The 17,779-nt window shown below is 44.4% G+C and overlaps 2 protein-coding genes across 2 annotated transcripts in view; one reads left to right on the forward strand and one right to left on the reverse strand.

Moving 5' to 3' along the window:
* The window catches only part of KLHDC4 (kelch domain containing 4), a 35,246-nt gene that overhangs the window by 16,783 nt on the left and 684 nt on the right, over positions 1-17,779 (forward strand). Inside the window, exons 6-11 of the mRNA XM_016191719.2 lie at positions 8,730-8,822; positions 11,487-11,646; positions 14,276-14,351; positions 14,475-14,683; positions 15,288-15,696; positions 16,396-16,536. Coding sequence (XP_016047205.1) covers positions 8,730-8,822; positions 11,487-11,646; positions 14,276-14,351; positions 14,475-14,683; positions 15,288-15,696; positions 16,396-16,536 — 1,088 coding nt within the window. The remainder of the gene's footprint in view (positions 1-8,729; positions 8,823-11,486; positions 11,647-14,275; positions 14,352-14,474; positions 14,684-15,287; positions 15,697-16,395; positions 16,537-17,779) is intronic.
* JPH3 (junctophilin 3) overlaps positions 1-17,779 on the reverse strand; it is a 103,076-nt gene that overhangs the window by 2,965 nt on the left and 82,332 nt on the right. The window lies entirely within an intron of this gene.

Raw genomic sequence — 17,779 nt, forward strand, 5'->3', positions numbered from 1 at the left:
ATTCTGTGGGTGAGCATAATGGTCATCTTGTGTGATTTTTTTTTTTTTTTTAACCAGAGCACTGCTCAGCTCTGGCTTATGATGGTACAGAGTATTGAATCTGGGCCTTTGGAGCCTCAGGAATGAGTGTCTGTTTGCATAGCCATTATGCTATCTACTCCCCCCAACCCCCCACTCTGTGTGATGCCTTTCAGCCTTTACTGTCCTTTGAAGCCTAGTATTTTTGAGGTATCTCTGGGTAGCTGAACATATTAAGTTGTCAGGAAAGTCATAACACATTTTTGCACAGAAAAATATAAAAATACAGCACAACTTTCCCAACGACCCAATATAATTGTCTGTTCTGTAGGTGGCAGAGTCAGACCAAAAAGATAAACGTGGGGCCTGGGAGATAGCAGATTGCTTTTACAAAAGACTTTTCTTTGTTCTTTTCCTTTTTCTTTATAAAAAGGAAACACTGACAGAAACCATAGGATAAGAGGGGAACAACTCCACACAGTCCCACCACCAGAACTCTGTATCCCATCCCTGGTAGCTTTCCTATACTTTATCCCTCTGGGAGCATGGACCCAGGGTCATTATGGGGTGCAGAAGATGGAAGGTCTGGCTTCTGTCATTGCTTCCCTGCTGAACATGGGCGTTGGCGGGTTGAGCCATACTCCTAGCCTGCCTGAGACACCAGAGGTCCCAGGTTTGATCTCCAGTACCATGGTGAGTCAGAGCTAAACTGTGGCCTGTTAAAAATAAAAATTCAGTAGAGGTACTAGGGGCAGGGAAGGAGGTTTGACATTTAGGTAGGAATTCAGGCCTATAACCTGTGGTAATCTAAGCATTGTGACTGGATGGCCACCCAGTTCTTTTTCAGTTTGTTTTATTTTCTTATTGTCGAGGATTTTAATTTTTTTTGTGGAAATCAAATGAGTGGAAACCATGTTTTTGTACCCATGAGCCATGCGTTTTAGGACTGAGTGACATTTCCAGCCATTACTGATGCATTTTAAAACTTGTGTATTGGGAGTCAGGCGGTAGTGCAGTGGGTTAAGCATGGGTGGCACAAAGCACAAGGACCATCATAAGGATCCCGGTTTGAGTCCCTGGGTCCCCACCTGCAGGGGAGTCGCTTCACAAGCCATGAAGCAGGTCTCCAGGTGTCTATCTTTCTCTCCCCCTTTCTGTTTTCCCCTCCTCTCCATTTCTCTCTGTCCTATATAACGATGACATCAATAACAACAACAATAAAAAAAAGGGGAGTTGGGTGGTAGTGCAGCGGGCTAAGCGCATGTGGCACAAAGCTCAAGGACCGGTGTAAGGATCCCAGTTCGAGCCCCGGCTCCCCACCTGCAGGGGAGTCCCTTCACAAGCAGTGAAACAGGTCTGCAGGTGTCTACATTTCTCTCCCCGTGTGTCTTCCCCTCCTCTCTCCATTTCTCTCTGTCCTATCCAACAGTGATGACAACAAGAATAACTACAACAATAAAACAAGGGCAACAAAAGGGAATAAAAAATTAAATTTAAAAAAAAGGACAGCAAGGGCAACAAAAGGGAATAAATAAATATTTAAAACAAAACAAACAAAAAACTTGTGTATTTAGAACTCCAGTCCTTTATCAGATATGGAGCTTACAAATATTTTCCCTCAGGCTTGAGGCTTCTAACTCTTTTGATACTGTAGTTTGCAGAGCAGATGTTTTCAGTTTAATAAAACCTACTATATCAGTTATTTTACATTTAAGTCTGTGATCTACTTTTAGTTAATTTTGTGAAGCCTGTAAAGTCTGTTCATTCTTTTGCTTATGGACTTTTGGTTGTGTCAGCACCATTTGTTGAAAAGACTGTCTTTGCTTCATTGTACTGCCTTTGTCGAAATTAGTTGACTATATATAGGAGTCAGTTTCTTGGCTCTATATTTATTTATTTATTTATTTATTTATTTATTTGCCACCAGGGTTATTGCTGAGACTTGGTGCTGACACTTCGAATCCACTGCTCCAGTGGCCATTTTTCTTTTCTCTTTTCTTTTTCTTTCTTTTTTTTTTAAATTTTTTTTTAAATCTTTATTTATTGGATAGAGACAGTCAGAAATCGAGAGGGTAGGGGAGATAGGAAGAAAGAGAGACACCTGCAGCCCTGCTTCACCACTTGCAAAGCTTTCCTTCTGCAGGTGGGGACCGGGGGCTTGAACCTGGGTCCTTGTGCTCAACGTGTGCTCAACCAGGTGCGCCACCACCCGGCCCCTCTCTTTTCTTTTTCTATCTTACTGGGTAGGACAGAGAGAAATTGAGAGAGGATGGGGGAGAAAGAGAAGGAGAGAGAAAGACATCTGCAGACTGTTTCACTGCTTGCGAAACATCCTCCCTGCATTATGTTCCATTGATCTGTTTGCTTATTTCTTCACCAATACCACACTGTCTTGATTACTGTGGCAGTAAGTAATAAGCAGTCTGTTAATCTATTTATTAATTAGAAAGAACTAAAGCATCACTCAGGCATGGTTCAAACTCTGACCCAATACATAGAGCCCGGTGTATTGCTCCTGTGTCACCTCCTCAGCTGCAATCACTGTGCCTTTATTAAATGTCTTTTTATTATTCAGATTTATTTTTTAATATTTTGTTAAGTATAGAGACAGAACTTGAGGGGTGGGGGAGGCAGAGGGAGAAAGAGTGACACCTGCAGTATGAAACACCACTAGTGAAGCTTCCTCCACACACAGATGGGGACCAGGGGCTTGAACCTAGGTACTTGCACATTATGATATGAATGCTCTACCCAGTATTCCACCACCTGGTGCCTTGAGATTAATTTTTGTGAAAAAGAGCCAGAGCATCACTTGGTTATGTCTGGTATCAGTAATCAATCCCCAGGCCTCAAACATGTATGTCCAGTGCTTTCCCTCTGAACCACCTCCCTGGCAGCTAAAGACCTCAAGTTTTCTTTTCCATTGATTATATTGACTGTTTTGGGGCTTCTGCTTCTCCATGAAACTTCAAAACATTTTTCATTGTTTAAAATTTACTATTATTATTTTTTTTAAATAATGAAAGGGGAGAGAACCAGAGCATCACTCAATCAGGTGTGCCCCTAACAATTGATTTTTAAAATAAAGTGATACTGAAGTTGGAAAAAAAGTGCCTTTTGAAATGTTAATCTTTTTATTTATAGCCTTCCCCAGAGCACCATAGATGGTGATGGTCATTAAACTCACCGCTTCACAGACATTTGAGGAATGTGTTCTACCCACTGAGCCATCTCCTTTGAGCTAAATCCACAGTATGATTTTCTTTTCTTTTCTTTTTTTTGCCTCCAGGGTTATCACTGGGGCTTGGTGCTGGTACTATGAATCCACTGCGCCTGATGCCATTTTTTCTTTTAAAAATTATTTTATGTTTTTGGATAGGACAGAGAGAAATTGAGAGGGAAGGAGGAGATAGGGAGGGAGACAGATTAGACACCTGCAGACCTGTTTCACAACTTGTGAAGCCTCCTCCCCCCCGCAGGTGGGGAGCTGGGGGCTGGAACTGGGGTCCTTGTACGGGTTTTTGTACTTTTGTTCTATGTGCGCTTAAGCCAGTGCGCCAACTGCTCGGCCCCCTGATTTTTTTTCTTTCTTTTTGATATAACAAATGTGATTAACTGATTTTTCAAATGTTGAATCAGCCTTGGTTCTACTTGATTATAGTGTAAACTCTTTTTATACTCTGTTTTTTTAATTCAGTATGCTGATATTAGAGGATTTTTGCATTTGTGTTTATGAAGCTTTTGCTTAAGATCTTCCTTGGTTGCTAGTAAGTTGAGTTTATTCATTTTTTTCCTGGGTCAACCATTTCTGAAAAGGGTATTGAATTCTCCAGTGGAGATAGTGGAATCATTGGTTCTGTATTCATCTTATTTATTTCTCATTGTGCTTTTTTTTTTCTTTATTGGGGGGATTAATGGTTTACAGTCAACGGTAAAATACAGTAGTTTGTACATGTGTAGCATTTCTCAGTTTTCCACATAACAGTTCAACCTCCTCTAGGTCCTCTGCTATCATGTTCCAGGACCTGAACCCTTGCCCCCACCGCAGAGTCGTCTACTTTGGTGCAATACACTACTCACTGCTCGCTCTCTCGCTCTTCCTTCCTTCCTTCCTTCCTTCCTTCCTTCCTTCCTTCCTCTCTCTCTCTCTCTTTCTTTCTTTCTTTCTCTCTCTCTCTCTCATTCTTTTTCTTTCTTTCTTTGCAATACACTACTCATTGTGCTTTCTTTCTTTCTTTCTTCCTTCCCTCCTTCCTTCCTTTCTTTCTCCTTCCTTCCTTTCTTTCTTTCTTTCTTTCTTTCTTCTTTTTAATATTTATTTATTTCCTTTTGTTGCCCTTGTTTTATTGTTGTAGTTCTTATTGTTGTTATTATTGATGTTGTTGTTGGATAGAACAGAGAGAAATGGAGAGAAGAGGGGAAGACAGAGAGGGGAAAGAGAAAGACAGACACCTGCAGACCTGCTTCACTGCTTATGAAGCGACTCCCCTGCAGGTGGGGACCCAGGGGTGCAAACTGGGGTCCTTCCACCGAACTGGGGTCCTTCCACCGGTCCTTGCGCTTTGCGCCACCTGCATTTAACCCACTGCACCATCGCCCAACTCCTCCCTTTTTCTTTTTTAAACTGGAGACTCACACTTGTGTAATTCACCACTCCAGACAGCTTTTTCATGCAGATAAGAGAGAGAGAGGAAGACACTCCATAGCACCAGAGCTTCCTTTGCTGCCATAATTCCTCCCTTGAGGTATTGGGGCTCAAACTTGGGCTGTGCACATGGTAAGACCTGTGTCCTTCCCAGTCATCTCTCTCTCTCTCCATCTCTTCTTCTAATACTTGCGTTTTGCCTCACACAGTTATATGCTCTGTTGTTAGGGACATGCATACGTAGAAAATTGACCCCTTAGTAATTATATAGTTATATAATTATATAAATGTCCTGACATTTCTTGCTTTGAAGTCTGTTGTCTTGGTTGGGGAGATAGCATAATGGTTATATAAGCACTGTCATACCTGGGGTTCTGTATGAAATTAATAGCTTCTCATACTTTTTTTTTTTTATTTTTTTAACCAGAGTACTGCTCAGCTCTGGCTTATGGTGTTGCAGGGGAATTGAATCCGGGACTTTGGAGCCTCAGACATGAGAATCTCTTTGCATAACCATTATGCTATCTACCCCTGTCCTCTCATACTTCCTTTAGTGTTAGCCTGGCATACCTTTTTTCATCTGTTTATTTTATGTGTGTGGGAGATCAGAGCACTACTTGAAAGTCCTGTGTTCAACCCATTGAACCACCCTCCCAACTGCCATCCCTTTAAATTTAGTATTAATTTACAAAATTAAAACATAATAGCAACGTGATTCCATACCATTCCCATCACCAGAGTTCTGTGTCCCTATCCCTCTCTAGCTAAAACTGCAATAATTCTCCTTAGGTCACAGATATGGGTTGACCATATATGTCTGTCTATGTAGTCAGTTAACTTCAACAGTCCTGCCTTCACTTCCTTTCTAAGTCATACCTTCATGTATTACTACTTCTGAATGTCCTTCCATTTTCCATTTTTCTCTTAGATAAGTGAAATAGTGCCTGGCTTTGTTTAGTGTTTTCCAGATTCGCGTCCCTTTCAGTGATGGTATAAAAACAAAGATTCCTAGTGACAAATGTTTTGGGTCCCAGTGGAATTGGAGTTCAAAGCCCTCTGGTCATCTTCCCCTATCTTTTCCCCTCTTTAGAAGTATGGACCAAAATTATTTTGAGAGTTCTGGCTTCTGTAATTGCTTCTCTGCTGGACATGGACATTGGCAGGTCAATTTATACTCCCAGCCTGTTTCTGTCTTTTCCTAGTGGGGTAGGGCTCTGGAGAGGTGAGGTTCCAGGACACATTGATGAGGTTGTCTGCCCAGTAAAGTCAGGATCCTTCCTCCCATTTAATTTAACACTCTGACAACAGTGAAATCGCTGGCTAGCATGCTCAGTCTTTGTCAGTGTTGGAAAGAGCCATCCTAGTATGTTGTGATCACTTGGATACTTAACACACTTGTTTTCTTTTGCTTCTTTCTTTTTTTTTTACCTTTTAATTTTTTTTTTTTCATTTTGGATATAGAGAAAAATGGAGAGGGAGAGGATGAGAGGCACATGTAGTACTGCTTCAGTGCTTATGAAACATTTCCCCTGCAAGTAGGGGCAACAGGGGCTTTTAGCCTGGGTCTTTTGCACATGGTAGCATGTGCACTCAATAGAGTGCTCCACCACTCAGCCCCACACACTCATTTTCTGTTTGGGAGGTCTTTTGTTTGCAGCAGCTGCTATTTTTCCTCCTCCTCCTCCTCTCCCCCCCCCCCCCCCCGACTCTCTACCACCAATGCCAAGGCCTGAAAATACGCAATTTCACTGCTCTTGGCGTGCCTTTTTATTATTTTTTTCCCCTATTTTTTATTTCAGATAGAGGGAGAGACAGAGAAAGCCAGCTAGACAGAAGGAAGGGGAGACACTACAGCACGGTTCCACTGTCACTGGGGATTCCCTTAGTGTCATCCATGGTGCTGTCATATAATGCCAGGATTCAGTCCTATATCCGCAAACATGGGGACCAGAGGCTTGAACCCAGTCCTTGTGTATTGTAATATGTGCACATTACCAGATGCACCACCGCCTAACCCTCATGTTTCTTTCTTTTTTTTTTTAATTTTTTTTTATATTTAATTTATTTATTCCCTTTTGTTGCCCTTGTTGTTTTATTGTTGTAGTTATTGTTGTTGTCGTTGTTGGATAGGACAGAGAGAAATGGAGAGAGGGAGGGGAAGACAGAGAGGAGGAGAGAAAGATAGACACCTGCAGACCTGCTTCACCGCCTGTGAAGCGACTCCCCTGCAGGTGGGGAGCCGGGGTTCGAACCGGGATCCTTATGCCGGTCCTTGTGCTTTGTGCCACCTGCGCTTAGCCCGCTGCACTACAGCCCGACTCCCAACCCTCATGTTTCTATGAACCATTTTGATATCCTTCTTTTCCCACAGGTTTAGCGTCCTTTACAAACTTTCTGTTCTAATCCTTTGCCTTCTTTCCCCCTCTTTACTAGAACACTTCTCATTTCTGGTAATGGTGGTGCTAGGGCCCTTTAGTGCCCCAGGCATGAAACCTTCTTGCATAATCATTATACTGTCACCCTAAACCACCTCTGTTTTTATTGGATTCTTGATCTAAAAAAATAATAAGAATGATATTGCATATATTTCTGAATATATGCAAGTAATTTGTCAGTTGTATGTTTGCAGATTTTTTAAGATTTTATTTATTTATTCATGAAGATAGAAGGAGAGAGAGAGAGAGAGAGAAAGAACCAGACGTCACTCTGGTACATGTGCTGCCAGGGATTGAACTCAGGACCTCATGCTTGAGAATCCAATGCTTCATCCACTGCACCACCTCCCGGACCACTATTTGCAGGTTTTTTAAAAGGATGCACTCTAAAACAATACTATTGGATAGAGACAGAGAAGTTGAGAGAGAAGGGGGGAGAGAGAGAGAGACATCTGCAGTACTGCTTCACTACTTGTAAAGCTTTTTCCCTGCAGGTGGGGGTTGGGGGCTTGAATCCAGGTCCTTGAACATTGTAACGTGTACCAGGTAAGCTACCACCTGGCCCTGTTTGCAGACTCTTCTTCTAGTCTGTTGCCTGCTCTCTTTTATTTTTTAATAATTTATTATGAAGGGGCAGTGGTTTTTATTTTGATGTTTAGTGGTGCTCTAAGAAATTGTCTTTTTTTAAATTAAATTTAATTTTTTTAACCACAGCACTACAGCTCTGGCTTTTGATGGTGTAAGGGACTAAACCTTGGACTTTGGAGCCTCAGGAATGAGAGTCTCTGCATAACCATTATGCTCTCTACCCAATCCAGAACTTTTTTTTTTACTTTAATTTTATTGGGGGCAAATAGTGCTTTACAGTAAAGTTGTTACCACATAGGTATAGTTTCCCATCTCCTTGTGATAGCTGTCTGTACACCACTCCCTCCAACCAACTCCCACTTCCTCATTTTCTACAATATATTCAAAATCTCCTCCCCCCAGTTTGGAGTACTTTGCTCAATACACCATACCCAGCACATACCCTGGAGTGTTTGATCAGCGTTTTCTTTCTTTTTTTTTTTTTAATTTATTTCTTTATCGGGGAATTAATGTTTTACATTAAACAGTAAATACAATAGTTTGTACATGCAGTGTTTTCTTTTATGTATCTCAGTGATTTGTGGTCTAGAAGTTTCTGATCCATTTAAGGTTGACTTTTATTTATGGTGATATGTAGCAGTCTGGTTTCATCCTTCCATTTTTGCAACACCATTTGTTGAAAGAAAAGACTCTCCTCTTTTCATTTGGTCCTTGTCAAAAAAAGTTGCCCACAGTTGTGGGAGCTATTTTCTGTTTTGTAAAGAGGGACTAGAACACTGCTCAGCTCTGGCTTATGGTTGTGCCAGGGATTGAACCTGGGACTTCTAATGCCTCAGGCACGAGGGTCTTGTTTACTTACACTGATTCTATCCCCCGGGCTGACTAAGAAACCTTTATCTACTCTTAAGTTCATGGAGATTTCTTCCTATTTAATAGTAGCTAGCTAGACTCTCATGATGGTATGATAGCTTGTGCTCAAATAAATTAACATTCACTAAGCACTTACAAAACAGAAATTGATGTCAATTTTTCCCCCATTTTAGATCAACAGGGGGTCCTTCAGGACGGAGTGGACATCGGATGGTAGCTTGGAAAAAACAACTAATTGTTTTTGGTGGCTTTCATGAGAGTGCAAGGTTGGTACCCCCAACAGGCAAATCTTTGTTTCCACAAGCAGCAGAGTGGGCATTTTTTGTTTTGTTTTTGTTTGTTTGTTTTAAGAAATGTAGTGTCACTATTCCCTAAAACCAAATCTAGCTCCATGACTGCATTCAGGCAGACGAGTTTAACACTCTGCTGTAGCTGTCTTGAAATTCTTAATAATTATTGAACCAGAGGACTTTGCATTCTTATTTTGCATGGAACCCTGTAAGTAAGAAGGTCAGCTCTGTCTTAAACAGGGACTCCAGCTAGAGCCTGGTCCAGAATTCCCTAAAGAGCTTGGCAGAACTGAGTGCTAGCCCCCACCAATGGGTTTTGATACAGTGGGCCTGAGAACATGCATTTCTATGTGCTCCCAACGATGTTGCTGGACCCCAAATTTGAGAGCCACTGGGCTGATGCACTTTGAAATGTGACAGATGCCTTTCTGGAGAATACAGAAGTAATATATCTCTGCAGGCTGTTTGTGTGTGTGTGTGTGTGTGTGTGTGTGTGTGTGTGTGTGTGTGTGTGTGTGTGTGTTCGTGTGTTCATGTTCAGTCTGTCTGTCTTCATCTTCATTTTGCTGGGGAATACAGAAGTAATATACCTCTGCAGGTGTGTGTGTGTTCGTGTTCAGCCTGTCTGTCTTCATCTTCATCTCCTCCAGTGGGAGGAATGCTCATGTGCCCAGCTGTCCACAGTGATAGTGTGTGTACTGCACACGTTGCTCTTCCAGATTGCTAGCATGCGTGTGAATGAAAAACTTGTAGCAGAGATTCTTGTTTCTTTTTTTTTTGTTATCTGTGCCAGAGTGTCTGTGCTTGTGCAGCAGACTCCCCTCCTTCCCTGCATCCCTCCTTTCTTCCTGTTTAAGATAGAGACAGGAGGGGCTGGGCAGTGGTCTACCTGGTTAAGTGTGCATGTTACCATGTGCAAGGATATAGGTTCAAGCCCTTGGTCCCCACTTTCAAGGGGGAAGCTTCACAAGTGGTGAAGCAGTGCTGAAAGTGTTTTTCTTTCTCTTCCCCTCTCTACCCTCCCTATCTCCCCCCTTCTCTCTGTTTCTCTCTGTCCTGTTAAATGGAGAATAACTTCCTTTTTTCTAAAAAAATATATTTATTTATTATTGCATAGAGACAGAAATTGAGAAGGGAGTAGCTGAAAGATAGAGAGGGAGAGAGACAAAGAGACACCTGCAGTTGTGCTTCACCACTTGTGAAGCTTCCCCCTGTAGGTTGGGACCAGGGGCTTAAACCTGGGTCCTTTTGCATTGTAGTGGGAATTGCTTAACCAGGTGTGCCACCACCTGGCCCCTATCCTGTCAAACAGAAGGAAGAAAGAAAAGAAAAATATGGCTGCCAGGAGTAGTGGATTCATCATGTAGGCACTGAGCCCCAGCAGTAACCTGGTGGCAAAGTGGGTTGGGGGGGGGGGGAGGAGAACGGGACACGACACACACACCATAGCACCTATCAAGTGATACTTCCATGTGGTATCTGTGGCTTGAACCTGGGTCCTCATACATAATAAAATATATACTCTACTAGATGAGCTGTCTCTTGGCCCCCGTTTTTCTTCTTCTAGAAATTTAGTCTAGGACCAGGAAGGTGATGTGTGAGGGCTTGGGTTCCATCCCTAGCATGATATGAGAGCACCATGGACAGCACCAAGGGAACTCCATGAATGATGGAATGATGTTGTGGTGTCTCTCATAGAAGTCTAAAATAAAAGCCACTGTACTTGTCCTTTAAAAAAGCATCTCTTGTTTAGGTTCAGTTCTAATCAGACACCCTTGGATGTGCCCATGGCATCCATAAACCTCTAGTTTTATATATTTGGCATTCTCTTGATTTGAGTTCTTTGCCAGTGAATCCCCAGGAGCATGAGCAGGACTGGGCTGTAGAGCCTCTGTGTGCCATTCCTGTGCTGGGAGCCCAAAGGCTTTGGCTCTTGAGTTCAGTTTCAAGCCTGCTTATCACCTTCCCTCCAGGAGGACAGGCACCTCACAGCACTTGCCAAGCTGCACATATCTCCCGTCGCTTATTCATACTGTCATTCACTGTGGAGCTAGCTCAAAGATCACAGATAGTCTCCCTCTCCCTCCCTCTCCTTGCTCTCCTCCCCTCCCCTTCCTCTCCTTCTCTTCCCCATCCCATCCTCTTCCCTTCCCTCCCCTTTCTCCTTCCCCCTGCCCCCTTGCCCCCTCCCTTCCCCCCCTATTCCTCCCTCCTCGTCTTGTTTTTTTTTTTTTTTTTGGTCAGCTCATTTGTATAGCGTGCTGTTTTGCCATGTATACAACCCAGCTTTGAGCCTCACTCCCACCACAGTGAAGAAAGCTTCAGTGCTGTGGTCTCTGTGCTTCTGTCTATCTTAGAAGAAACCACATGCATAGAAACCAGTGTGATTAATTATGAGTGCTGTTTCCTAAGTTGTGCAGAGCACAGTGTGACACAGGTTTTCAGACCAGACACAGCTCTGACATCTACAGCGATTGTTATTTCATGTTTGTCTCTTGTCCTTTTGTGGAAATTTAGATTTTGATCATATTATAACTTGGTAAAACCAGTAGAAATTTACTTTTATTTTATTTCAGGATTTTTTTGCTTGTTTATTTTAATACTTCACTGTGTTTTGATCGTTTCCTTTTCTGTGACCAGAGATTACATCTATTACAATGACCTATATGCCTTTAACCTGGACACATTCACATGGAGCAAGCTATCCCCAGCAGGCTCTGCGCCCTCCCCTCGATCAGGCTGCCAGATGACCATCACCATGCAGGGCAGCATTGTTATTTATGGGGGATACTCAAAGCAGGTGAGGTACCAAGAAGAGGACTTACTGCTATTGTTCGCTTCACCACTAGGGGAAACTTAACTGGTACACTTGTTGAAAAAGCATGTTGATCAAGATAGTAATGGCAAGAGTGTTAGTCTGCTCCTCTGTGAACACTAGGAGTTGCAACTGTGTTCTTTTGTGACCCACAACAGATCACAGCACTGCTTTGTATTTAGAGACCTCAGTTACGAGCCCTGTGTGGTGTGTGGTTGGAGCATCTCACAGCTCCTTCCTATGGTAGTGGGCTTTTCTGCAGGCATTGCTGCCCAGACTGCTCATCTATTTGTGCCTGCGCCCTAAAGCATTTCCTGCTGGCCACAGTGTCCTGTACATGGGTGCCACTCTTCTGCCAAAGCTTGAGTGTCCTCTTGCTGTTTTACTCTGCACTCATCAATACCTTATGAACTTGTAGATATTTGTGTCTGAGAGGAATAAGTGATATCTTCATGTTGGCTTTTCTTTTTCATTTACTTTTGAGATGTTTCAAATATACAACTTAACAAAACTAGTGGACACTTACATACCCCCACCCCAACCTGGATCCTGCCTCTGATCTTGATACTTGTTTTATTATGTATGAATTTGTGTATCTGTACTGATACCCACCCACCAGTCTTCTGTGATGTGTTTCAGAGCCACTTGCAGACAACTATGTGCCCTGTACTTGAGCATGTATGTCACCACAGAGTTCAACGTTTCATTTTTCATGAAAATTTCACCTGCGATGATCATTCATTAACTGCATAGTTAATGGCAGTGGGGCAATACCTCTAGAACTCCATGTCTGCTCCTGCTTCCCTAGCCTACCTGCCTTCACCACAGAGCAAGTGCTGTTCTGACTCCCCACATAGTCTCTCCTCCTCCTGCAAAACACACACACACACACACACACACGTGTTCTTGCTTCCATTGTTGTCAGACCTCATTTTGCACACATAGTCACTTCTCACTCCTTTAACACACAGTCAGACCTCTCTTAATATCATCCTATTATTTCTTAGAAACTAGTTTTAAGTGAAGTACTATAGCAGACATGGACTGGGCTTTTGTTTTCCATTGGCATAATGAGGAAATGGTGTAAATCAAGTGACTTTGTTAGAGGATCTACAGTATTGAATTTTCTTTTTTTAAGATTTATTTATTTATTTATTAATGAAGAACCAGGCATCACTCTGGTACATGTGCTGCCGGGGATCGAACTCAGGGCCTCATACTTGAGAGTCCAGTGCTTTATCATCTGCACCATCTCCCGGACCACGGTATTGAATTTTCTGTTCCAAAACTTGTGAGAGTAGTCATACTCAATGTTATTTCGAGCTAGTGTTGTGAGGTTTGTTCTTGTGGTGTGTTCAGCTTTTCTTGTTGAGCCATGTCCCACTCTGCAACATACTACAGCTTGTTTCTCTGTTCTTGGTAGATAGTGAGCTCTTTCCAACTCTGGACTGTTACGGATAAAGCTGCTGTGTGCATTCTTGCTCTGGTCTGTGTGACTGTATCCTGTGTTTTCTCTTGGGTAGACACCTGGCAGCACAGGCACTGGGCTGTGGAGTACATGTTCTTTTGCCTGGAGTGAACATCTTGAATGAGAGTTGTGGTTGCTCCATGTCCTTGCCAACCATGACATAGCCCCATAGTTTTGTTTTTTTGCCCCCAATGTTATTGCTGGGGCTTTATGCCTCTACTGTTCCCAATAAACAACCCTCCATCATAGCTGCCCCCCCCCATCTCATATACAGGAAAGAAAAATAGAGTGGTCTGGGAGGTGGCGCAGTGGATAAAGCACTTGACTCTCAAGCGTGACATCCTGAGTTCAAGCCCCAGCAGCACATGTACCAGAGTGATGTCTGGTTCTTTCTCTCTCTCCTCTTATTTTTCTCATCAATAAATAAATAAAATCTTTGAGGAAAAAAAAGAAAGAAAAATAGACACTTGCAGCATTGCTTTATGACTCTTGAAGCTTGTTCGTGCACTTCCTCTTCGGGAGAGGAGGACAGGGTTGTGGGAGTTTCTATTTCACAAAATCCACCTGACCTAGGGTACACATGTCCTCACCAAGCCTGGTTCCAAAAAATTACTATTGTAAACCCAGCAAAACCAGGACAACATTCTGATAATTATACAACTCAGTGCCAGTCAACCAACCCAGGGGCTCAGAGCAGGTCTGGCCACTAGTGGTGTGGCTAGCATTGTTAGAGGTATTGATGGACAGCTTCAAGAAGCTCTCACAAGAGTGCTAATATTATGTGATTGTGGTCAGTAGGATGGCAGGTTGTTTGCTTGTTTTATCAGAGCACTATTCCAGCTGTGGTTTATGTTTGTACAGAGGATTGAACATGGGAAGAACCTAAGGCATGAGAGTCTCTTTGCATAACCATTATGCTTTCTCTCCTGCCCAGATGATAGGTTTCTGAATTGTTCTTAGTTACTAGAACACAAAGTTTTGGTATGACTTACTTGTTTGTTCCAATGGAGTCAGGACTTAACCTGTCATGTTTCAGATTCTCTCTGAGGCTGGTCTGAAAGGAAAGACTGCTAGTCACCTCAAAGAGAAGTGGTGTCACTGCCTCAAGGGACTATGCCTGCCAATTCTTACTCTTCCCCTTTGCAGAGAGTGAAGAAAGATGTGGACAAAGGCACCCAACACTCAGATATGTTTCTGCTGAGACCTGAGGAAGGAAAAGAAGGTACTTGGTGCAGAGGGCAGTCTGTAGTGGAGATGGGATTGGCAGGGAGTCCTGCATGTTGCCTGAGCCCATGTGCTGGGCTGTCAGCATAGCAGGATTAACAGTCCTTTTCCTCCACCCCAGGCAGGTGGACATGGACTCGGATCAACCCTTCAGGAGTCAAGCCCACTCCCCGGTCTGGCTTTTCTGTGGCTGTGACGCCAAACCATCAGACACTGCTCTTCGGGGGTGTGCGAGATGAGGAGGAGGAGGAGAGCCTGGAGGGAGACTTCCTTAATGACCTGTACTTCTATGATGCTGCCAAGAACCGATGGTTTGCGGGCCAGCTGAAGGTAGAATGGCGTATGCCCCTGACTTGGGGCTGTCACCATGCTCCTTCCAAGCAGGGTGCTGGACCCTGTGACTCAAGCTCCCACAAAAGGGAATATCTGTCCCAGTGTCCCCCAAATACTATCTGATGCTGCTGTGTAATTCACAGACTGGTGACTTCTTTAGTGCCTCATCTTGTCTGTCTCCACAGCTACCTCTACCCCTGTTATTGCCATCACTTGAGAAATGACAAAGCAGATAGCTATCCTAGGACTGGCTCAAGGACTGGGGGTGGTGGTGGGTTGATTACCTAATCACTGGCCCCAGAAATGGCCTCAAAGCCAAAAGAGGATAGTCTCCTCTTGGTAGCCAGACACAGCTTCATTGATGAGCCTGGAGCCCCTGCTGAGTTAGGGAGATGTGAGGCCTCATCCTCTACTTCCTCTGGTTACTCAGCACAGGTGTGGGGTCATCTCAGGTGAATGTGGCAGGGGTTTGGGGAGGGCTTTTCACTGCTCAGTCACAAGCCCCTTGGTTAGCTGTGGGCTGAGCTGTTGCCCTCATAGCCAGTGTTTTGAGCTGAGGCCACCACCTCTTCACTCTCTGCTGCTTTGGTTTTCTACACAGGGACCCAAGTCAGAGCAGAGAAAGCGCAGGCGTGGCAGAAGAACGGAGCCAGAGGCTGCTGACAAGCAGGAAAGTGTGGAGGCCATTGCTCAGGAGCCTGTGGAGATAGTGAAGGAGATGGTGACAGAAGATGGAACTGTGATCACCATTAAACAGCTGCTCTCAGCCCCACGGCCCACTTCTGAGCAGGAGGTGGAGGAGGAGGAGGAGGAGGGTCCTGAGGAGGCAGGCCAGTCTGCAACAGAGCCCTGTCCCCGGTCCAATGCCATGCTAGCTGTGAAGCATGGGCGCCTCTACCTCTACGGGGGCATGTTTGAGGCCGGTGACCGGCAGGTCACTCTCAGTGACCTCTATTGCCTGGACCTGCACAAGATGGAGGAATGGACAGCTTTGGTAGAGATGGACGCAGGTGAGCAGACAGGAATCCTAGTTTACCTGCCCACAAATTCCCAGAGCCTCCCCAAATAGGCCATGTGGTGGGCTTCAATATAAGGGCCTTTGCCTGCGGGTTCATGCATGTTCAGTGGGACCTGGTAGAGTGAGGGCACAGCTCTGGCCTGTCCCTGCTCTGGAGTTGTTAAGATATAACATAAGCCATAGCATGACCCTCTCTGTGGCCCATGTGAACTACAGGGTACTGCTGACACACAGTTTCAATACAGGCCTGTCCTTTGGTCAGTAGCCTGCTTTGTGCCACCAGCCAGACTTATGTGCAACCTGCAGGCCCTTAATTTAAACCTCTGTCTCCTCATCCACACCTGCAGTCCTTCCCTGCAGTCAGAGCACTAGGGCTTCAACTGGGCTCAAGCCTCTGCTTATGCCTTTAAGATCTGAGACTACAACAAAGCCAAGACCACATGTTGAGGGAAAGGTACCAGAACCCTCAGAGGAGGCTCTGGAGTGGGTACTGTCTGGAGGTGTGGTGGTGCGCTGGTCTCACTGTCTTTCCCATCTCTGCTTCTAAATCTAGGGCGTGAGGATCCAGCTGTCATTGGGGCAGGGGACACGTGTGTACTGAGAAAGTGGAGCTCTTGGAAGTACCTCTGCTCTCCTGAAAGCTCACACCCTACACTAGCTATTGTGACACCCTCACTTTTTTTTCCCCCAGAAGCTCAGGAGTGGCTTGAGGAGACTGATTCAGAGGAGGACAGCGATGAAGTGGAAGGTGCTGAAGGTGGAGAAGATGATGAGGAAGAGGAGGATGAAGATGACGAGGACAGCGGACAGGATAGTGACCAGGAAGCTGGAGGTGAGTGGCCAGCTGTAGTCCCACTGAGGAGGAGCTTGGTGCACAGCTGTCCAGAGCCTGAGTGCCAGCACCCTGCTTAAAGCTTAGGGCCGCTTCTCTCCCAAAGTCCCAAAGATGTTTTTAAGATTTCTTTATGTGTTCATGACAGCGGCAGGGAGAAAGAACGAGCCATACGTGCTGCCAGGATCAAACTCAGACCTCGTGCTAGAGGGTGCTACCTCCCAGGCCACCAGAGTTGGCATCCTTCCTCCTCGTCCTTTTCTTTTTTCTTAATATTATTTATTTTGGGTAGAAACAGCGAAGTTGGGAGGCATGGGGGGAGATGGACACTCTTCACCACTTGTGAAGCTCCCCCCTACTCCCCCGCATGTGGCGAGCCTGAGTTCATGTGATTGTATGTGACTGAATATGCCACTGCCCATCCCCTAGAGTCTTAATTCTTACAGAAAAAAAGTCCTCATAGTTGTTTTTGTTTTAAGTAAGATTTATATTTTACTTATTTTATGAGAGAGACGAAGAAAGAGACCAGAGCGTAACTTTGGCCCGTAGCACCAGGAACTGAATGTGGGGCCTCGCACGTGCCAAGACCCACTGAGCCAATAAGTACCCAGCTCAAGACTTTGGATTTGATTTTTTTTTTCTTTTTCCTCCAATGTGGTATCAGGGAATGAGCTTAGAGTTTTGTGCAGGTGCAGTACGTTACACCACCTCCCAAGCCCAGCTTTATCCTGTATTTTCTTGAGAGAGATATGATACAGAGGAAAGGGAGAGAGGCCAGATCACCAGGCTACCATCCATGGAGTTCTCCCTAGTGCAATCCGTGACTCTCCTATCTGGGGCCAGGGCTTCAGGAATGTATGATGCTCAGCGGCTTTTCCAACAGTTTTTAAATTCTATACACACAGGAAAGAGGTAGAGACAGAGGAGAGAGACATGGACAGTACTTCATCAAACACACACACACACCTGAGACAGAGGAGAGAGACACGGACAGTACTTCATCAAACACACACACACACACACACACACACACACACACACACACCCACACCCCTACACGTGCTGCACTCTTATGTGGTACCAGTGATTGAACCCAAAGTCTGAGGTGTGTAAGACACATGCTTTACATATTGTAGGTTTTAATGGTTCAGTATATTTGGGAGGAGTTGATTTTTAGATAGAGGGAGACAGAAAGATGGCACTACTGTACCATTTCCTTAATGCTGGTGTTGGGGCTCAAACA

This window comes from Erinaceus europaeus, chromosome 2 (genome assembly GCF_950295315.1).
Source record: "Erinaceus europaeus chromosome 2, mEriEur2.1, whole genome shotgun sequence".
In the NCBI taxonomy this organism is placed as follows: Eukaryota; Metazoa; Chordata; class Mammalia; order Eulipotyphla; family Erinaceidae; genus Erinaceus; species Erinaceus europaeus.